Genomic DNA, 22815 nt, shown 5'->3' on the forward strand with positions numbered 1-22815 from the left:
ACAGGCCGGGAGGAGCAGATGCCAGCTCAGAGGAGAGGCCACGAGCCCTCTGCCCCACACCCTGGGAGGTGTCTTGCTGTCTCTGTTCCTCTGATCCGTATGTGGGGACAGGGGTTCCCTTTCTGCTCCCACATCCACTCATCCCACAAGAACTTATGCTGGTGCCTGGAGGGCAGCCCTGTGGGCACCTGGAACATATCTGTGATCAGAGGGCTGTTTCTCTCCCTCCTGGGGTGTGAGCTCACATCCCAGGAGGGAGAGACAATGTATGTACATGTTAGGGAAGGAATGGAAAGGGTGGTCTGCGGAGGCCTCCTGAATCCTCCAGGAAGGCACAGCCAGAGCTGGGATCGGGGCGCCAAGCGGGGCGGCGGGGTTTTCTACAGGATGCCAGCTAGAGTACGCAAGTTGGCGTGGAAATGGCTGGATGGCGCCTGAGCGTGTGGGAGGCGAGGCAGAGCTGCGGTGCCGATGCCGGGATGCTGGCAGTGGGGCACACTGAGATCCCCAACCTCAATCAGCTTTTGGTATGAGGAAAGGTAAAACAGAAAATCAGTTTTTCCCTACCTACACAGTAGGATTTCTACTTAATTAGCTCTGTGGATCAAGGTTTATAGTTTTGTTCTACTGTAAGTGACTCGAAGAATTAGAAGTGCAGCACACCGCCCTCCCCCTGCCCGCCGTAAGGCGTGTGCCCAGTGGGCTGGTGGCCAGGATGGTGCCAGAGCCGCCCCGCCCCCTCCAGCCGGGCGGTCACACAGGTGTGCTCTTACAAGGACAGGGCACCCCTGCCAGTCCACATGAGGGCCCTGGGTGACGCTGTGAAGATCGGTAAAATAAAAACAAATACACAAAGAAGAAACCCATGGAACGGTTTTGGTATGGAAAGTATAAGAATACAGGGAAAACGAAGCATTTATCTGAGAGATGTTACCAAAATACTTGGAGAGGACAACTTTTGTAATGCTTATTTATATTTGAGAGAGACCGAGAGACAGAGACAGGGTACGAGTGGGGAGAGGCAGAGAGATGGAGACAGAATCTGAAGCAGGCCCCAGGCTCCAGGCTCGGAGCCTCGGGAGCCGTCAGCAGAGCCCAACGCGGGGCTCGAACTCACGAGCAGTGAGATCATGGCCTGAGCCTAAGTCGGACATTTAACCAACTGAGCCACCTGGGTGCCCCTGGATGACAATTTTTAAATATCAGCTATGTGCCTAGAAAAGGATGTGTAGGGGCACCTGAGTGGCTCAGTCAGTTAAGTGACTGACTCTTGCTTTTGGCTCAGGTAGTGATCTCATCACGGTCATGAGATCGAGCCCCAAGTCAGGCTCCGTGTTGAGCACAGAGCCTGCTTGGGATTCTCTTTCTCTCTCCCCCTCTCTCCCTCTCAAAATAAATAAACATTAAAACAAAGACAAGAAAAGAATGTGTGGTCAAGCGCTTCTCGAAGGCCATGTCATGTCTGTCCAGAGGGACACTAGGGACTCCACAGGTGAATCAATGCCCAGCTAGGAGAGGAGCAGCCTGTGTGGAAAGATCACCTGATAACAAATCCACACCGTGCATGTGACCCTTGGTCCCCAGCTGCTCAGTGCACCCCCAGGTCCTGTCCCTCATACTGCTGAGGCTCTGCCCAAGTTCCTCTCCAAGAACAGCATCTGCTTCCTGGCTACTCTGCCACCGCTCAAGTCAATTCAAACGTCCCTCCCTTCCAAAAGCCAGCCCTGGGCGTGCGACAGCGTCCTGTGAGGTGGCCCTCATGCTGCACCATCACAGACTCAGCCTGTCTGACTCGGGAGCACAAGGAGGTCAGGAGAGAAGAGCCGTGGAGACTCGGCACCAGCAGTGTCCCGTGCAGGGCCAGGCAGGGCACTCCTAGGTCAAAGACCCAAAGAAACATGACCTCCAAGACGGCCTCTGTCCACCTCGTGTATCACACAGGTTGTGGTCCAGCCAGGTGGAACCCATGAGCTCGCCCCGCCCCCCGCCGACAAGAACCAGAGATGACATGCTGCGTCAGCTGGTAAAGTGGTGGGGACTCTTCAGGGCCTCCGACGATCAGCAAGCAGCAGTTATTAGGAGCCAGGAAGGCTGTGGGAAATGATCCCACTTACAAAACAACAGGTGGCACCAGGAAGTCACAGAAGGTCTTAAGACTAAGACCGATGCTGTGAAGAGGAGGGCAGGGTGGTCCTGAGAGGCTGTGGCAGCACAGCCGGGCTCAGAGTGGGGCAGGGGCAGTGCCGGGGACGACGGTCTCCCACGTTCGTCTCCTAACTTTCCATAGTCTGAGCTTTCAAAACACATACACAAATACTACTTTTAATTAAACAAAGTCAGGGCTTCCTGCTCACAATCTGGTAACTCATTTCTGTGGTCCGCTTTGTATTTGTACATCGAGAGGAAGAAACAATAACCAGGTAGATGTTGTTTTTTATGAATTTTTTTTTCCTCCACAAAGAAAAACTGGACCGAGGCTAACAAGCTTCAACAGCACCGTGATGGGGCCCGTCCAACACAAGCTCTGCCTCCCAAGGCCTGTGAGCGTGGAAGGGAAGCCTGCAGAAGGGCCCCACGAACGGCTCTCCGTGAACTCCGACACCAGGACGGTCTCACGGGAGCCACCTGGCTGGGCACAGTCAGGCTTCAGAACGCAGGCTCGCAAATCAGAAGCAAGCAACTCAATCCTCACATGGTGGCTAACTGGCACCGCGTTCTCTGATGAGCTGCCGCCCCCCCCCGTGGACTGCGGATGGTGCCCGAGAACTGCCGGGGGGACAGAGCCGCCGGTGCACTAAGTCCTGAACGACCAGTGGCAGTTACCATCTTTAAAACTGAAGAATGAATAAATTCCCTGGGAGGGCTGTTTGTGTACACACGTGTGTGTGTGTGTGTGGGGGGGGGGAGAACGGAGTCACCTCGGGTAGAGATGAATCCCATCGTGTGTGTGTGTGTGTGTGTGTGTGTGTGTGTGTGTGTGTGTGTGGCAGAGGGCGGGGGGGTTACCTCGGGCGAACATGGCCCCCACCAGGTGTGGCCGTATGCCACACAGTGGCCAGCCAGTGGTGCTGCTGGCTCTTGGGAGCCTTACAGAGGGCCTGGGAAAACAGACCCTGACACACATGGGTGCCAAATCTGGAGGTGCAAAGGCACAAGAGTGTTCCTTTACGCCTCATGGAGACCACGGATAACAGTGTCAGGACATGCTGGGGGGCAGCCCAGTGCAGGGACAAGGGTGCCACACAGTCCAGAGAGAGGAGGCTTGACATGAGACAGTGCAGGGAACAGGTCCCTGGGTCAAGGACCATGGGGGACACCAGGGTGTGCTGTCGGCTGAGGCCTGGAGGACAGAGGCAGGACGTACCGACAGAGTGTGCTGCCTGGCTGGGAATCTGTTGCCAGAGGAGCAGAGACGCCTACTTCTGCATCTCGAGAAGGTGCCGACCCAGAGAGAGCAAAACCGAGACTACCAACGTGCACAGAAAAGTGACTCATGTGGTCCCCGAGACCAGAGGGCCTGGCTAGCTAATTTATCCCAAGAAAATGCTATAGGCTTGAGGGGTCATCCACCTGCAAGAACGTTCACACTACTGACAAACCGGAAACTGCCCAGACATCCAGCAACAGACACATCAGCACGCACTGAACTCTCTCAACTCTTTAGAATAGTTCTGGGTGAGACTGTAGGTTAAAAACACAAAAGAAGAGGGGCACCTGGGTGGCTCAGCCTCTTAGGCATCCGACTTCGGGTCAGGTCATGATCTCACAGTTCCTGAGTTCAAGCCCCACGTCGGGCTCTGCGCTGACAGCTCGGAGCCTGGAGTGTGATTTGGATTCTGTGTCTCCCTCTCTCTCTGCCCCTCCCCTGCTCGTGCTCGGTCTCTCTGCCCCTCAAAAATAAACATTTAAGGAAAACACACAAAGGAAGAAGTTCAGGGTATTTCCCCGAATTTCTACAACGAGCACATGCTGGTGGTGTAGCCGAGCCCACGCCTAGAGAGCACTGGGCCCCGCTGGGCACTATGGCTAAGTCAAAGTTGGGAGCTGGAGACACAAAGCCCCACCCCAGGCACCCACGCAGCGCCAGCTGCGGCTTCCACTCTGGGGGGGACCACGTTCCAGCCCGGAGCTGGATGAAGAGCCGCCTGCCCCACGCTGAGGGACGCACCGCAGCCAGGCAGCAGAGACAAGAGTGAGAGCACAATGTTCAAGAAGTCTGCTAAGAAGGAAAGAAGGCCTATGAAGTAACTCGAAGCTGTGGAAGTGAGGAAATGCCAAAGAAGGGTTTTGTTAAGAGTCAGGAGGGTTGACAACACCCAACGAGAGGCCAACGTGAAAGGCGAATGCCAGAGCTGGGGATCCGATGAAGACAAAGCAGACTTGAAACTCCTTCAGATGCACCCACAAGGCTGCGTGGCCTCGCCCCCCCGGGTCTTAGGGTTTTCAGTAGAGCCTGCCATTATTCTTCCCGGACGGTCTAAGGTCTGGATCTAGGCAATCGATCCAAGGGCTAGATGGGGCGGGTGCGGAATCCAGTGTGGCCAATGGCAGGCCTGGCCAGGACCTGTGGCTCTCTCTTTCTCTGCCGGGGCTGCCAAATAGGCAAGATGGAAAGTAGGTCCAAGGAGCCATCCGGAGGGAAGCTAAGGGGCGTGCACGCCCACTGTGCGGACAGCACTGTGAGCCCCTGTGCCCAGTAGGTGCCCCAGGTCAGGCGGCCTGACCACCACCCCCCCACCTCCTGCCCATACGGTCCATGCGATTCGTGAGTGAGCAGTGGGACCTGTGCTTCCCAGACTGTGGCAAACACGCAAGAAGCCTAGGGCCCATGTCACATTTAACCCGCCAATGAAAAGGGTACCAAAGAGCAGCCCTATTATGACTCCTTCTGCAGAATTAGGGGAAAACATCTCCATCCCCCGCCCCCAATATCCAAGTTCACTAGACAATGGGTCTGGTCCGCTGTGCTTTCACACGAACAGAAAATACCCTGCCTCAGACTATATGAACAGATCGTCCCTAGAGAACGAAGCTTCAGCTACCACAGCTGGTTTGGCAGGAAGGAAAGGCAGTCGCTGAGCAACCACACCAGGCTGTGCCCAGGACGTCTCTGGCTAAACTCCTGACCCAAATGTTAATGCATCTGTGGCCATCTTGACCAGAACGACCTCGGGAAGGGAAGAGCGTCCACACTGCAATGAGAGGTTTATTAAGGAAGGAGCCTTCCTTCATAAAAGCCGGCGTCACAGCTTTCCTAGCAGCATGCAGGGACCTGCTCCAAGAAGAGTCTGTGACACCAGGCCTGACACCGTCATCAGATGGGAGTCTTTAGGGAAATTCCTCATTTCTCACGTTATTATTCCCACCAAAACAGCACTTGGGAAGTTATATTCTGCATGTCATACATTTATAACAATGATAATAAGTGCCCCACCTCAATCACTGTGAATTCAGTCCAGTGGCCGTTTCCAAAGGGCGTCTTGACTCTGCAAGAGCGAATACCATCTGAGGTTTCCTCTCTGCGGTACTGGCAAAGGGTTTACAAACCCTGGGTAACTGACTCCAGAGACAGAAACTTGTTTGTTCCGCGTGGGCTGTTATATTTCACGGAAACAACAGCGGCACACAACTGATTCCCAAGAGCCTTACCCCTGAAGGTGAGCGAACGGAGCCCCCTTGGACTCTCAGACATGACGAAGACAAGACCGACTGGTATGACTGCTGACAACAGCGCTCACGGGTGTGTTTTGTGCAACTGAGTTTCTAAAATTCTACAAGAAAATGTCCCAACCGTGGCTTAACCAAGAGTTCTCAACCTCACACCCAGGCCAGAGAAAGGCATCGTAAGTAATAAACACCACACTGATCATACAGACACTCAGGTCTAAGACGAGATAAAGACAGCAAACACTCAAGTTGTGTTGAATCCACTAACGGTTCACACCTCTACCCACTGACTAAAACAAGACGATTTAAAAATTTTTTTAAGCTCATTCATTAAAAAAATTTTTTTTTCTGTTTGTTTATTTTTGAGAGCAAGAGAGACAGAGCATGAGCAGGGGAGGGGCAGAGAGAGAAAGGGAGACACAGAATCCAAAGCAGGCTCCAGGCTCTGAGCTGTCAGCACAGAGCCCGACGCGGGGCTCGAACTCATGGACTGTGAAATCATGACCTGATCCGAAGCTGGACACTTAAACCAACTGAGCCATCCAGGCGCCCTAAGTTTATTCATTTTTGAGAGACAGACAGACAGACAGACAGAGAGAGAGGCAAAGCGTGAGTAGTGTGGGGCAGAGAGAGAGGGAGGGAGACACAGAATCTAAAGCAGGCTCCAGGCTCTGAGCTGTCAGCACAGAGCCCAATGAGGGGCCAGAATCCACGAACCGTGAGATCATGACCTGAGCCAAAGTCGGACACCTAACCGACTGAGCCACCCAGGTGCCCCAAACAAGACTATTTTAAGCTTATCAGATTTTAACTATATTGACTTGAAGCCAAAAATGATGTATCATGTCTGAAGAAAGTTACGCATACTCTTAAGCAGCCAAATGCTTTTAAGAAACTACCCAACTCCCAGGAAGTAAAATTTCATGACAATATGAAGGAAACAAAAACTTTTAAGTATTTCCTCTAATCCAAATTTTGTTTTTTGTTTCAACAAACATAGTGTTAAAATATCTAAATCCTTAATTATAAATGGAAGTCAATACCCTGAATCTGATTATAAATCAGAGACTGATAAACACTAAGAATGTATTTTTTTTAAGGTTTATTTATTTTTGAGAGAGAGAGAGAGGGGGAGAGAGAGAGAGAGAGAGACACTATCTCAAGCAGGCTCCGCACTGTCAGCCCAGAGCCTGACATGGGACTCGAACTCACGAACCAAGAGATCATGACCTGAGCTGAAACCAAGACTCGGACACTTAACTGACTGAGTCCCCCAGGTGCTCCAAGGATATATATTTTTAAGTGTTGGCAGTTCATCAATGCTATAAACCAAGTGACTTCTGAAGTGTGCTCACTGGACAATCACATGGCTCACGAGGACCACACAGGTGGCCTATGTGGCTTCCAGCCATGGGGCAGCAGTTCTGGCCACAGGAGCAACTCAACTCCCCCACAGAAAACAACGATGAGCTCCGGACAAAAAACAGACGGGGTGCCTGGCGGGTTCAGTCGGTGGAGCGGGCGGCTCTTGATCTCAGGGTTGTGAGTTCAAGCCCCACACTGGGTGTGGAGATTGCTTAAAAATAAAACCTTTACAACACACAAACAAACAACTAAAGGCACAGGAAACAGAAGCAGACAGAATGAAGAGGAGCCTACACTTGGAAGAAAAGAAAGGCGTTGATGGAGCCTGTTTCTAAGGGAGGCCCCCATCTATGACACCACATGGGTAAGATCCGTGTCCAACCTTCTTCAATAGCCAGTGGACAGATCTGTGGCCAACCATAGCAGAAAGTGAAAGAAGAAAACCTAGAAAGGAGAAAGCGACAGAAGAGGAGCCCTCAACCACGCACCAAAGTGCCCAAGGCTTCTACCTGAACCACACGGGCAAAGAGCAGGCTCCACACGGCCTGGCTGATGGGAAAAGGACAGACGAGGCTCCTGCTGCTGCCTGACAGGACACAAGAGTACAGAGGGCCTACAGCACAGCACTTCACGACGTCCAGGATACAATTCAAAATTACTAGGGGCGCCTGGGTGGCGCAGTCGGTTAAGCGTCCGACTTCAGCCAGGTCACGATCTCGCGGTCCGTGAGTTCGAGCCCCGCGTCGGGCTCTGGGCGCATGGCTCGGAGCCTGGAGCCTGTTTCCGATTCTGTGTCTCCCTCTCTCTCTGCCCCTCGCCCGTTCATGCTCTGTCTCTCTCTGTCCCAAAAATAAATAAATGTTGAAAAAAAAAATTTTAAAAACAAAATTACTAGACATACTAATAAATAGGAAAACGTCACCCAGACTGAAAAGAGTCCTCAAGACCAGCCTCAAAAGGATTAGCTGCTGAAGTGCCAACAAGAATTGTGAAGGCAGTTATCAGAACTGTGATGAAAGATACCAAATATGCATGTAATAAATAAGAAGAAAATCTCAGTAGAAAAACAACTGTTTTTCTGTTTTTTTAAACAGCAAACAAAAGAACTGTTTTTTTAAAAAGCAAACAAAAATTCTAGAACTAAAAACAGAACATCTCATATACATAGGTTGCTGGGTAGTCAGAATACTAGAGGTGACAAAAGTCACATAAGCCTGGGGACAGGTCTGAAAGGACCAAATCCGATTGCAAAAGGAGGAGACTACAGAATAGAAAATGTACTTGAGGACATGACCTAAAATGTCCCAAATTTAGTAAAAGTCAAAACTTCACAAATTCAAGATGCTGGAGCAAAGTACAAAGAAAAACCACATAGAGGCACGACACAGTCAAACTGCTACAAAAACAAAGAAAAGTCTTTAAAGTACTGAAAGAAAAAAACTATCAACCCCAGAAACCAATAGATCTAGCAAACAGACTCTTTAAGATGAAGGAAAACTGGGGCACCTGGCCAGCTCGGTCAGCGGAGTGTGCAATTCTTGACCTTGGGGTTGTGAGTTCGGGCCCACGTCAGGTGTAGAGATTCCTTTAAAAAAGTAAAATAAAATCTTAAAAAAAAAAACAAAAAAAACTCTTCAAGAATGAAGGAAGGGGCAACTGGGTGCCTCAGTCGGTTGAGCGTCCAACTTTGGCTCAGGTCATGATCTCGTCGTTTGTGGGTTCGAGCCCCATATCAGGCTCTCTGCTGTCACCACAGAGCCTGCTTGGGATCCTATGTCTCCCTCTCTCTGCCCTTTGCCTGCTTGCGCCCTCCCCCAAATAAATAAATATTAAAAAAAATTTTTCTTTTTCAAATTTTATACTTCCAGATAAATGAAAATGGAGAGTAATCACTGTGCTAGCAGACCTCCACTAACTGTGAGAAACCTTAAAACAAACGCATCAGGCCAAAGGGAGCCCTTCCTTCCATCCTCGGACAGGAAGAAGGAGCACTCGAGATGGTAAATGTTGAGAAAACGTAAAGGACAACTCAAATCTCTTCAAACAGCTAAGAATGTGTATCGGAAAAAGTAGAACAATGTTTTATGGGGGCACATAGAGGCAAGAGCCATGAAAATGTCATAAAAAACGAGGAAGGGCAGAAAAATGGGCCTTTACGGCTGCAAGGTTCTTGAAGTTTATATGAACTGATACAATATTATCTCTGAATGGACCTTGAAAAATTATGAATGTACATTGTAATCCCTAGATACACCACTCAAAATTAATGCAAAGAGGAAACTAAAAAAGCCAACAGATAAGCTCAACTAGGATTCTAAGAATTTGGGTTAGTATTCTAACCGAAAAGAAGGCAGGCAGGAAAAGCAGGTGGTGGCATGACAAAGCTAAATCCAACTATGCCAACATTACGTGACACAGAAACGAACCCCATGCCAGTGAAAAGGCAGACACCTTTAAAATAGATAAAAGCAAGACCCAACTGTAAGCTGTCTATAACGGACTCTATTTATAAAGATGCGGTCGTGCTGGAAGAAAATGGATGGAAAAAAACATATGGAAACAATAAACAGAAATGTGGAGTGACTCTATTCACATCTGATGAAGCAGACTTACAACAAAGAATATTCTGAGAGAAAAAGGGACATTTCATCATGGTAAGAGGATCGATTCATCAGGAAGACAGGACAACACAAATGCATACACTTCTAACGGAGCTCAAAATATATAAAGCAAAAACTGACAGAATTAAAGGGAGAAAGATAAATCCATAATCAGAGACTTTAACATCCTCTCTCAGGGGCACATGGGTGGCTCAACTGGTTAAGCAGCCGATTCTTGATTTCCACTCACGGTCCGTGGGTTTGAGTCCCACCTCAGGCTCTGCACTGAAAGTGCAGGGCCTGCCTGGGATTCTTTCTTTCCCTTTCTCGCGCTCTCAAAATAAACAAACATTAAAACCAAAAACAAAAACAAAAAAAACCTCTCTCAGCAATTTATAGAAATAAAGATATAGAAGATTTGAACAGTATCAAGAACTCTGGCTCAAAAGCCTGGCTCTAATGAACACATTGAGAACATTGCCCAGCACTTACAGAACAGACTCGATTTCCAAGTGCATGTGGCGAGGTCATTGTGACAGATTATCTGCTCCTTTAAAAACAAGTCCCAATAAACCGAAAAGAACTGAAGTGTTGCAGAATATGTTCGCTGAACATAATGGAATTTAATTATAAATCAGTAATAAGTTATCTAAGAAAACTCCAGGTACTTGAAAGTTAAGCAACATACTTTTAAGTAACCCATGAATCAAAGAAATAATCAAAAGGGTTTGAAGATACTTCAAGTAGAACAAAAGCCATGTTTAGAGGGAAATGTATAGGTTCAAGTGCTTAAATCTGAAAAAGATCTAAGTTTCCACCTTAAGACACTAGAAAAGTAAGACGGAATCACCCCCAACTAAGCAGAGGGCAGGAGACAATGCAGGACAGAAATGGAGAAAATACAGGGAGCCTATCTTTAAATTTTTTTTTTTTTTCAACGTTTATTTTTATTTTTGGGACAGAGAGAGACAGAGCATGAACGGGGGAGGGGCAGAGAGAGAGGGAGACACAGAATCGGAAACAGGCTCCAGGCTCTGAGCCATCAGCCCAGAGCCCGACGCGGGGCTCGAACTCACGGACCGCGAGATCGTGACCTGGCTGGAGTCGGACGCTCAACCGACTGCGCCACCCAGGCGCCCCAATGGGAGCCTATCTTTAGAAGGACAACCAATACCATCAAACTGGTGGCTGCCAGAGGGGAGGTGAGTGGGGAGAAATGGGTGAAATACAGGGGAGCAGGAACACACTTACCATGATGAGCCCTGAGCAATGTGTAGAGTGCTAACTAATTATATTGTATGCTTGAAACTGGTACCACTGTATGTTAATTACACTTCCACAAAACAACACAAGAAGTCACACGAATTAAAAAAAAAAGGAGAATGGACATACTTTTATCTGACTAAAATCAATTTAACACAAGGCTTACCTAGAGTCAAAAGCAGTATTATTTACTCCTTTAATTATGACCATTTCTTTAGTTGCACGTAAAACAGGTGAGCCTAGCAGGGTATAAGTTTGAGAACTGAGAATATAAGTAAAATATTAGAAAGAGACCAGAAATACGATGCCTTTTGTTATGAATAACAAGTGTCGCAGGGAAACTAAACTTGGCAAAATAATGTACCACCGAACTCTTAACGCTGGCCGTGTTCAGCACTCTATCCCACAAGAGTGCTACTTGGCGTCCAGTAGCTCAGATGACCAGTCCGGACAAGTAGGCGCGGGAATGCACGGTACGTATACACGTGGATAAACGTGCACGTTCAGACTAGGAAACCCCTGTGGAAAGGCACTTAAGATACAAGATGGCTTAGACGGAGGTAACAGAGTCAACTGTGTTAACATAAACTCAAAAAGGTGGCTGCCAGCTACTCAGGCAGTGACCTGAGTCCCTGCGACCCTTGAAAACAGGATGCCACAGCAACTTCAATCTAAAGGCTTCTTCATGGTAAAGGCATATCCAAGCCTGTCTTTGATTTCATTTTCAGAGTGTTTGTGGCCATTATTACAAGCAATCTCATTGAATCATTATTGACAAGAGGGGAGAGTCCAAAGCACACAATGCAACCATCTTCTACAACTCTGAGCTTACTGATGACAACAGGTACCTGTATGTCCAGCCAGTTCACGGCTCACACGTACATTCCCTTCACGAGTTTTCAGATTGTAAATGGAGCAAATGTTATCCAGGCCACCGCAGGCCACGTAGTTCCCAGAAGGCGCGTATGCACAGGTCATGACCCATGAGGAGCGCAGAGGGATGGCATGCACCTACATGACAGAACACAGAGATGCAGACACATTCAAGTTCAACAACGCCAACTGTGGACTCCAGGGCTCTATTTCTAGTCTTCAACTCTCATTGCACGGAAGGTGACGGAGCAAAACAACAGCCAAAAGTATTTTGAAAGTAATTTATATGCGTGGCCAGTCAGTAAAGTACTAATTTAACTAGCAATCCGGCCCTGCACACCAATTTAATCTGCAGCCTTAATAAAGTCACAATCTACGGTTAGATGTGCACATAAATAACAGCCTTAGAGCCTCCTGACTCAAACTCGATGTTAAAGAAAACATTTCACTGGCATGTCAAAATGGCTATAAACTGATCGGCAAAAAGTTTTCAGTGAAGTAACCAAACTACACGTTGTATTTAATCCTGCCACAGACCTCCCTGTGCTTCAGATAAATTTGTTAAAAATACTGTAATCGTCTGTGCACGCTTAGGACTCTCCAGTAAAATACGACTGAGTCTGGTCTTTTCATACGCTTGGACCCAGTGACAGTACTTTCTCATTCAGCACAACCTTGGATTAAGTTTTTAAAATAATTTCATTTATTATACCTCAAAGTATACTGCCTTTCAGGTTATCGCTCATAAAAACTAACAACCAAATGAAAAGCTGAATTTCTACATTTTTAAATAAAACACAAAATTTCCCAGACGAAGCTAAATCTGGAATCCAGGTCTCTCGGAACCATCCAGGAGGCATTTAACCTCCCACCTGCCCTGTAAGGAGATAATAATCTGTGCAGACGAGACTACTAACGTGTGCTAGCCATGTGATCTGCCTTCACACTAAAAACAGAAAGCACCACGGCCCCCTCCCTATCCTGTGAGAGGTTTTACACAAGTGAACCAGAGTTTAAAAGGCCGCCTCCCCCGGGGTCAGCTTCTCAGGGAGGGGACCCCACACGGCCCTTACCTTATTCGTGGTGTAGCTGTCCCAGATGATCAGTTTGCCATCCTGTGAGGCGCTGACCAGAAGCCTAGAGGGAGAGGGACAAGAGCAAACTGATGGCACCACAGACAGCATCGCACGAAGGCAGCAGTACAGACTGAATCTGCGACTCAACACACACCTCAGTGTCACATTTGCTTGGGACAACGCATACCGATGTATGAGAAAATACAAAAGGTCCGATTGTTAACGCAACTTTGAAAGCATGGAAGAAAGTACTCCCACAAACAACAGTGCAGATTCAAGAGCACTCGCTTTCAAATGCAAACTAGATCACTAAAGTCACTCTCTGCTGAGATAGGACAGGCTGAGTTCTTCTACCTGCTTAGGTTTGGTTTCTGTTCATCAAATTTGAGACATACAAATCTTCCCTTTTCTTTTTTAAAGTTTATTTATTTTGAGAGAGAGACAGACAGTGAGCAGGGAGGGACAGAGAGAGGAGGGAGGGAGACAGAGAGGGAGACAGAAAGAGAGAGAGAGAGAGAGAATCCCAATGCGGCCCGAACTCACGAACCATGAGATCGTGACCTGAGCCAAAACCAAGAGTTGACGCTTAACCAACTGAGCCATCCAGGAGCCCTGAGACATACAGATCTTTCAAAAACCAAAGATGGCAGAAAATACTTAATACACAAATATACTTCCATTTAGACATGTAGAAAGCTCAGATATAAAAGAATAATAAGCTTTTAGCTATTCCAAATTTATGAGACAAACAAATCATGGAGATTTCCTCGGCTGAGCTAAATCTAGTCTCCAGGTCTCCTGGAAACATTAAGGAGGCACTTAACCTCCCACCTGCTTTTAAAAGAGATGACTGACTATAGCGGAACCGTGCCTCGTCCAGCAGAAGAGACTAGTAACTGTCATGAATTTTCTTCAAGACTATTTTCTTGCTTTGGATAACTGCTAAGTTTGGGATCTTGTGCTGAAAGGTGCACTGTCTATATCTGCAGCGTTAAGACAGGATACTGCAGAAGGAAAGCATGAGTAATTCTGGGAACCACAGCTATTCATAAGATACCCTAAGAACTCTGTCCTACAAAATATGCTGTTTTCAAGGAATGGCAAGGAAGCTCTAGAGATATGCTGCAGTATGGTGTGTGATGACAGATTTTTTTTCTTTCCTGTTTTTTAAGTAGGGCATCCCGGCACTGCCCCCAGGGGTGAGCTCAGGTGCTGCGCAGGCGCCCAGGGTTTCCCACCTCCCCCAAGGACACGTGTGCAGGGCCAGTCTTCCGTGGGCCCCTCCTATCGGAGGAGAGGACAGTGGCAGGGCCAGACCTCAAGGAGAAGGACCGTGTCTCTGGACTCCCCATGGACCCAACAGCCCCAACTGAGGCTGATAGGTGACCCCCAAGGGTCTTTAAATCTCTGCCGGGACATACTAGGTATGTGAAAACAGGAGGATGGGTTAGGTGTGGAGGGGGCCACATGGCCACCACCCCAACAGATTTTTAATTTTAAAGATTTTAATCAAACACGGGTTACGCACATTTGGCTTAATGAACTGAACAAAACCTGGAGGTAAAATCTACTCAGGACACTCTCACAACTGTGACACTGTGACACTTTCCATCAAACTCTAGGTTCTGATGCACAAACTTCCTTCACAAGGAGTCAACAATGAGTCTGGCAAGGAACACAAACATTTTCGGTGGTGCACTGCAAAATGTATCACAGAACCAAACCAAGTGCACGTCCAGTCCTATCAGTTTTCAGATGCAGTTTCTTAAAGCAAAGTCCTGCACCTGGTTCAGTTACAAACACGTGAGGCACTTAAAGCTATTTCCTTCCAGGTAACGAATAGCGCTCACCGTGCGGCTCAATCTCTGGCTTTGAACGGACCACCCGAGCCAAGGCAAAGGAGCGCGTCCTCTGGGAGGGTCACCTCTAGAAAGCTCTCCTGGTCAGAGAGCTTAATATTTGCTGACTCGCCCAGGGGTTAGAGAAACGTTAAGCTGTCCGATGATCCTCTAGAAGGTGAGTAAAGACACCTCTTAATCCGAGACAGGACAACCGCCGGAGAACTGGGGTGATTCTGCCCCGGAGCTGTCAGCTATTCACAAGTCAGTTCCCATGAGGCACTGTCCACCCAGAACACACAGGCGAGAGCCGGCGAGGAAGTGAGAGCTCCGGGAAGCCGAAAACAGAGGTCACACAGAGGCCCACATCCTAACGCGTCCGGCCCTTCATTTCCTTGGAGGAGGGAGGGCTCTCAAGCCTGGCTGGGCTAGTTGTGTCTCGCTCTCAATTACAACAAGACTCCAGCAGATTTTAGCAGGGGGAGAAAAAGTTTTACATTAACTTCTGTAACTGAAAGAGACTCGCCAATGTAGAAAGGAGACTTTAGGCACAAATGAATACGTGTGTTGATAAACATAAAGGTAGACAGAATATACACTGACACAGGCAGACACACAAACCTCTTATCGTGGGGTCTCCTGTGGTTCTGAAAAACAAACTGCCACTCAGTGCAACATTTGAGAGCATCTACAAATTACACAAACGTGGTAAGATAACTGGTATTCATGAATTAGAGCCCTGAGTTATGGAAAAATCTGGTGCAATAACCTTTATTTATTATGAAGGAGGCAGGAAATATAAAGACAACGTAAGCAAAATGCACATCCAAAATTTTAAAAACTACTTTGGACTTTAAAAAGGCAAAACTTTACCTACCCAGAAAACATGGCTATCTAGAAAAAGTCATCTCTGAAAGGCTCTGAAGAGCATAGATCCTCCTTAATATCATGTTTTGTTTTCGGGGCGCCTGGGTGGCTCAGTCGGTTAAGCATCTGACTTCGGCTCGGGTCATGATCTCGCGGTCTCTGAGTTCGAGCCCCGCGTTGGGCTCTGTGCTGACAGCTCGGAGGCTGGAGCTGCTTCAGATTCTGTCTCCCTCTCTCTCTGCCCCTCCCCCACTTGCACCCTGTCTCTCTCTGTCTCTCAAAAATGAATAAACGTTAAAAAAAAATTTTTTTTTTAATATCATGTTTTGTTTTCCTACCGTTTGTGATTCCAAAATAAGGCCCCCATAGAAGGGCACTGCGGACAGAGCCGTGCAGTTTCACGAGCAGTCATAAAACAAGTGTGTGTGTCCACCACGCCCTCCACGAAACAGAACAAGACTTGCACAGCAGCCTCCCACAGGGTCTTCCACATCACCCTTCTTTAAGGGGTGCCCAGGACCCTGAATTCGGTGCTGCTCATTCATGTCTTTGCTTTTCTTCCTGCTGACTCTGAGGCTTTCAAAACACCATCTGTGCTCTGAAACTGACGGCACATGCCTTGCACACAACTATCAGGAAGCTAGATGGTCTGGTGTCCGCCTGCCCTCCTGCCTCACCCTCAGCCCCGATCCTCATTTCCACTGCTCTGGCCACACAGCTGCCTGCAGGTCAACTTCCCCTGGTCACCCTGATGTAGGAGGAACACGTCCTCTCTACCACTCCCCACACTAGAGCCTGACTGCTGCAGGAGAGCAACTGCTTAGGGAACTTGGCTACTGGGCACCAAGTACCAGGTTCCTGAGTACCGGGCTCCAACTGCCGGATCCCTGAGTACTGGGCTCTGAGTACGAGGCTTCAAGTACTGGATTCCTGAGTACCAGGTTCCAAGTACAACCTGGCTGCAGGACTGTCTATCGAACGTCCTGTCTAATCAGGACACTGATGTTGCTACAGATGGAGGAGAAGCCCTGGAGGTAATATACCATTTGGTTACTGTCTACTTTTGATAACAAATTCCAAGGTAGATCGACTAGCAAGGGTATTTTTCTTTCTCCTTTCTTATTGTCTCTGATTCCTGCCATCATTAAAATGATTGAAGTTAGCTCTCATTTGCATCTGAAATTGTACAGAACATTGTATAGAACAAACTAAAGATAGATTCTTTTGTTCCGTAGCTGTTTACACTCTGAAGCAGACAATTTCATGAACAAAGAGGAAATCAAGCAATTCCTCTCTGACAAACACACAAAAAAATGCTACTCAAAGAAACGCATTTGAAGACTCACGTATTAGGTATCTGAAACAGTATGCTATAGTCACACAGCACTTTATTTATTTGGGTAGAATAAGTAGAAGAGACAAACTTTCTAGCAGCCTCTAAAAGAAAAAGAAAAGAGGGCGGAATAGGTTTCACCTAAGTGATGCTGCAGGTTAAGGGAAATGGGTGTAGAGAATGACGGGGGAGAAGGACCCAGAACACGATGGAGATGAACCACTGAGAGGAAGAAGTCGTCTGAATAAGGGCAGAATTTAAAGCTAACACAGTGAGTCCCGTGCAGGCAGTTTTCTTGTTGGGACGGTGGATAAAAGGAAGGTGGGCAGACGGGCCAGAGGAATGGACAATGGCAGTAGCTAAGTCGTGCGTCGCCACGTCTGCTGGGGCTCCGAGAAAACCAACAGCAAACCCACGCGCGGCACTCGGGATGCTGGGGTCACTGCTGTAAGGTTCCACACACTTAATCTTCCCTACGATGTAGGGTAGGTAGGTTTACGATCCCTGAGCCCGGACACGGAAACCTAAGAAGGTATGGGCCAAGGAGTCGTGAGGCACGGCTGGAAAGACAAGGCGCCACGAGAGGTTGTATAACCTCCCCAAGTCACACAGGCACCGCACAGTGGAGCTGGGCGAGCAAGGGGGTGCGGAGAGGTCGGAATCGGAGCTCATGTCAACACGACGAGGGTCGTGATGAAATGTGAGTGGAAATACGGACAGGGAATGTGCACTGTGATGCTATACCTGGCCTGCCCAGATAGCTAACAACCTCATGGTTTCTTTACAAATAACAGCAAATGACTTTAGGTTTATCTTCCCTCAGAAAAACAGAACAATCCTTGAGAGTACCAAGCACTATGTTCTGCTCATGCCCCCACACACCTGGAATCCGTGCCCCAATGCATGGCATAGATTTTGGCCAAGTGCCCCCTCAGCGTTCTCCTGGTGCGCATCTGGATTCTTCCCACCGGGTCGATGTTGTTTGTGATCTTAAAAATAAAAGTTACTGCAAATTAAAAGTCTGTGATGGCATGACCTCCCCTGGGGCCTCCTCTCCTCCCCTCCCACCCTGCTTGGCAGCCCCAGCTGCCTCGGGCCGTCTGTGCCGTTTGCCCAAGGCGCTGTGCCCACCCATCTCCCGCCGGTCACCCGGCTGGCTCTCCCTGTGACTCCTCCTGCTTACCGTGGTACCTACCTGCCTTTCGCGGTCGGTAGGAAGTCCACTGCTCTACCTGCTTTTCAGGAGCTCCATCCCCCCCAGAGTGCACACACGGCGCCCGTCCACAGGTGTGCGGCCCGCCCGAGTCTCCCCCACTTCCCCCAACTGCTTGTCCAGGCGCAGCTCCTCCCGCCCTCCTTCCACATTAGTCTCAGCCTCCATCACAACCGAACACAGGCCCGCGGCTCACACACTGTCCGCAGCGACCAGGCCGTGCACTGATGCGGACTATGCTGCTGCTTCCGGCACAGAGCCAGACGTGAACACCCGCGGGTTCACCGTGACACGTAAAAACGGACAGTAACGATTCGGAGCTGACAGACAGACTGAGTATTACTGCAATAATGGGGCCCTTTTAAAAAAGATGTTATTTTTAAGTAATCTGTGCTTAAATATCTAACATGGGGCTCACGCTCACGACTCTGAGACTAAGAGCTGTGTGCTCTACCTACTGAGCTGGCCAGGCACCCCAACTGTGGGCTTCAAAAATGCACAGTCCCAAGTATATCTGAGAATTCAAATTTAGGAATTCTATGAAGGGCAGTTTTTTCTAACTTACTGTTTAACTCCAATTACAGCACGTCCCCAAAGGCACTGGGACAACGTAGCACATTTAGCCATCCTCAGTACAAGTACGGACATAATTTTCGTTCATGTTTGCTTAATTCTTTGGACTTTTAATGAGGTGCAATTCACCGTTTTAAAGTGAACAAGCCCGCAGCGTTCAGCACGTTCACACTGCTGTGCAAGCACCGCGCTCTCTCGAGTCCCAGGACGCCCTCGCCCCCCGAAGAAACACCACAGTCCCCCCGGCCCGCCCGAACTCCCGGCAGCCCCCAACCTGCACCACCTCCGGGGGTCTGCCTGCTCTGGGCAGCCCCGCACCGTGTGCCCTTGCGTGTACGTCCGGGCTTTCACAGGGCATCCTGTTTGAGGTTCATCCCTGCACTAGATATACCCCTAGTGCCTTCCTGGTTACGGCCCAGTAATATTCTGCTGTGTAAAGGGACTGCACTGTGCTGACGCGGTCATCCGTTCACAGAAACCGTGGCTGTCTCCACCTTCTGGAAACCGTGAACGGGGCAGCTGAGAACACACACGTGCATATACCTGTCTGAGCACCAGGTTTTGATTCCTTCGGGTTGTATCTAGGAGCAGACCTGCTGGCTCGTAATTGGTGTGCAACTTTCTGGGGATCTGCTAAACTGGACTTTTAGAAAGCCAAGTTCTGAGGCAAACTGTGTTAAGGAGAAGAGCTTCAAACTATCTTAAGACTGTCATATCTTGCAATTCTGACCTCCGTAATAGTAATTACCTAAGGCTTGTGAGACATTAATCTTTCATGTAAAAAACCTCTACTCCCTGTGCCTTCTGAGTGCAATGCTTCCAGCAGTGTTTATACCCTCGCTGTGTGAGAGGAGAGGGCCAGAGTGCAGCTCGCCCTCGTGGCAACAAATGTAGGTGCTGCCGGGCACCAGCCTCAATGCCAGGCGGGCGACGCTACGTAAATGGGTCCTTACCTGAGAGAGAGTTGCATCTGCACACGCTTTTCTAGCATCCTAGGAAAAAGAATGACAAAGGGAGAGTCAGTAACGCGTCACACACATTCAATCCCAGGTCCTCGCGCCAAAGCTTCGGAGCGCCTCACGGACTGCCAGGAGCAAAAGCAAAAAGCAAGAGGATGACGCCCTCTCCCCATTCCTCTGCTCCAACACAGTCCAGGGCCGCTGGCAGTCCTGCTTCCCATGCTCCAGGTTATACCCGCTGCATTCGAGGCCGGCGGCTCACCTCCTAGCCAGCACCGCACCCCTGCGACCCCGGAATCGCCCTTGCGGCTCCCCCTCCTGCTGGCCACGGCGCCTATGCTTGTCCACAGACCTGCTTGTGCACCTTGCTCTGTCTTTCTAACGGCGCGGGAGCCGTGAGGCTCAGAGAAACAAGTCCAAAAAGCACTGGAGATCTAGCCCAAAGAACTTTCCCTCCAGATCATGTTATCTTAAGATTCTGTTTTCTTTTTTTTAATGTTTATCCATTTTTGAGAAAGAGAGAGAGCGAGCGAGCACGAGCAGGGAAGGGGCAGAGACAGAGGGGAGACACAGAATCTGAAACAGGCTCCAGGCTCCGAGCTGTCAGCACAGAGCCCAGTGAGGAGCTTGACCCCGCAAGCCGTGAGATCATGACCTGAGCTGAAGTCAGACGCTTAACCGACTGAGCCACCCAGGTGTCCCTGGGTTTGTTTTCAAGCCAAACAATACCTAATGCTAAACTCTATGAAAAAGAGCAAAGGATCTGGAATCAAGACAATCAAATTCGACTAAGACTTTCCGGCTCTTGCATCTGTTACCTATAAAATGACCTTGGGAAGCAGGTATGAACAGGGATATGCTAAGGCTAATGAAGATGTTTTTGTTGTTCCTCAGTGACCAAAATTACTAGGAAATATAGAAAATTATGAAGGAAAATGAGACAACAGCTTTTTTTTAAAAGGGTCAAAATTTGAGTGTAGGAATAATTTCGAAGCAAATCATGAGAAATCTCTAGTAAGAAAAATGTTTCCATTACATAGCCATCTGATTAGCTGCTTTCAAAATGACAGCTGGCCACATGACAGCATTTACACACGTGCACAGGCTCCGGTGGGACCCCAGGACGCCATTCTCTAGGGCAGACTGCCTCACTGCGGGGTAATCTTTATTTCACGAAGCTGGGAGGAACCAACTGAGAACATGGAAACAGAGTCAGAAAGACTGTTGTTATAAATGTACCAAAGTTCTAGATTTCAAATTCAGGTTTAATTATCCAATAGAAGTCATTCTGCTTGATTAATTCTACTTAATGGATTAAATAATTAAAACACCAAAAAATTACGCCATGAAGTATTTCTATGCCAGCACCTCGATCTGGGGTAAGGGACGAGCAGAGGGAAGGTCCAGAGTAGCAAGTCTTTCATTGGTGGATTCTACCTACCAAGTACAAGTATAACATTTATTTCCCAATACCATTCTTATTGATGTTATACATGGCTTTAAGTTTTAAAAAAGAATAATGAGAATTTTTTACGTGGGGAAAAATAAACCACGGGACTTAAGCAACTTCACTTTGGATAGTGTATGGAGATCGAACTGTATTTCATACCATACCACACAAGAGACCATGGGAATACTATTGGTAAACGGAGGGAACAGCCATTTTATTTTACTTGTTACTTTTTAACAAGTGCTGGACGTCGCCGAAGGCAGCATTTCTCAGAATGAGCATCTTTGACTGCCTATGTCACAGGAAGAAGTCTTCTAATGGAGACAGTCTCTGTGACTGCTTCCTAAACACAGACAGCCCGCCCATCCTGCAGATTAACTTCCAGTTTAACGGCCTGGTGAGAATGTGCGTGACGGCTCCACTACTTAGTGCGACGGCTTCCATGCCGGCCGTGGAGAGAAAAGGCCCTGAAGGTAGCAGGTCATCTCTTGTCCCCTCAAACCACGGCACCTCCAAACCAGCGAGCACACAGGGAGGTCTCCTCCTGCTCGGGACCCGGAGAAGGCGCCTACTCTGCTCAGTCGGACCTGGGACTCTGTCGTGCACTGAGCCTTCGCACTGGTGACGGTTGGCACGGTCACCTCATCAATGGTCTGCGCCTGTACTTGACGAGTTTCTCCTGGATCCATTGATTAGCTCATGTACTTTGAGACATGCCACGGTTTGATCAGCATCCCTTTGCGAGCCCCTGTTTCCTCACCATGTAAAGTAGGATGAGATGGTCCTTGGGGTCCTTCAGCTCAAACACAAATCTGAGAAAGCAAACCTTGTTAGAGTCACCGACCATTGCTTGTTGGACTCCCTACGCCCTGCATTCTTTAACACGTATGTATTCCTTGGGCAATCAGAAAGAAAAGACTTTTTTCTTTTTGAAAGAAAGCCTTCTCTTTCTGTTTGGTGTAATGGACTCGGGACAGCCTTTGCTGCCCGTTCCTGGGCTGTACAAAGAAACCGCACAGATGTGGCTCCTGAGACTGGCCCAGGGCAGATGGGTGTACAAAAGGCTGTGGTTCAGGTGTTCTCCTCGGGGTGGTCCAGTTCGTACATGAGACACAGCAAGACAAAGTGAGGCCTGTAGGACACACTGAATTCTCGAGGCCCAGTCCAAAGAAAGGAATATAAAATAATAAAAATACTATTATTAATTTATTTTTATTTTTTAAACATTTTATTTATTTATTTTTTTAAGTTTATTTATTTGAGAGAGCACAAGTGTGTGTGAGCCAGGGGAGGGTTAGAGAGAGGGAAAGAGAATCCTAAGCAGGTTCCACAATGTCAACGTAAAGCCCAATGTAAAGCTCAAACTCACAAACCGTGAGATCATGACCTGAGCCAAAGTCAGACACTTAATTGACTGAGCTACCCAGGCGCCCATAAAGATTTTATTTTTAAGTATTCTCTATACCTACCATGGTGCTTGAAATTACAACCTTGACATCAAGAGTTGCGTGCTCCACGGACTGAGCCAGCCAGGCATCCCAAATATCTATTTTTTTTTTAATATTTATCAATCGGGGCACGTGGGTGGCTCGCCAGTTGGGCGTCAGACTTTGGCTTAGGTCACGATATTGTGGTTCATGGGTTCGAGCCCCACATCGGGCTCTGTACTGACAGCTCAGAGCCTGGAGCCTGCTTCGGATTCTTTGTCTTCCTCTCTCTGCCCCTCCCCCACTTATAC

The 22815-nt window shown here is 48.4% G+C and overlaps 1 protein-coding gene and 1 long non-coding RNA gene across 3 annotated transcripts in view; one reads left to right on the forward strand and one right to left on the reverse strand.

The window, feature by feature from the left end:
• Positions 1 to 22815, reverse strand: part of GNB1 (G protein subunit beta 1) — a 47738-nt gene that overhangs the window by 7179 nt on the left and 17744 nt on the right. For both annotated transcript variants that reach the window (XM_040458657.1, XM_040458666.1), the window contains exons 3-6: positions 19622 to 19660; positions 17765 to 17871; positions 12842 to 12905; positions 11744 to 11906 (exon numbers count right to left, since the gene is read on the reverse strand). In XM_040458657.1, the coding sequence (XP_040314591.1) occupies positions 11744 to 11906; positions 12842 to 12905; positions 17765 to 17871; positions 19622 to 19660 (373 nt within the window). The remainder of the gene's footprint in view (positions 1 to 11743; positions 11907 to 12841; positions 12906 to 17764; positions 17872 to 19621; positions 19661 to 22815) is intronic.
• Positions 809 to 22351, forward strand: LOC121019312 (uncharacterized). The gene is made up of 3 exons (XR_005785529.1): positions 809 to 929; positions 8556 to 8559; positions 22341 to 22351. It is a non-coding gene; the product is annotated as an uncharacterized LOC121019312 (long non-coding RNA).

Source organism: Herpailurus yagouaroundi, unplaced genomic scaffold (genome assembly GCF_014898765.1).
Source record: "Herpailurus yagouaroundi ecotype Mexico unplaced genomic scaffold, PumYag 77, whole genome shotgun sequence".
NCBI classification, from domain to species: Eukaryota; Metazoa; Chordata; class Mammalia; order Carnivora; family Felidae; genus Herpailurus; species Herpailurus yagouaroundi.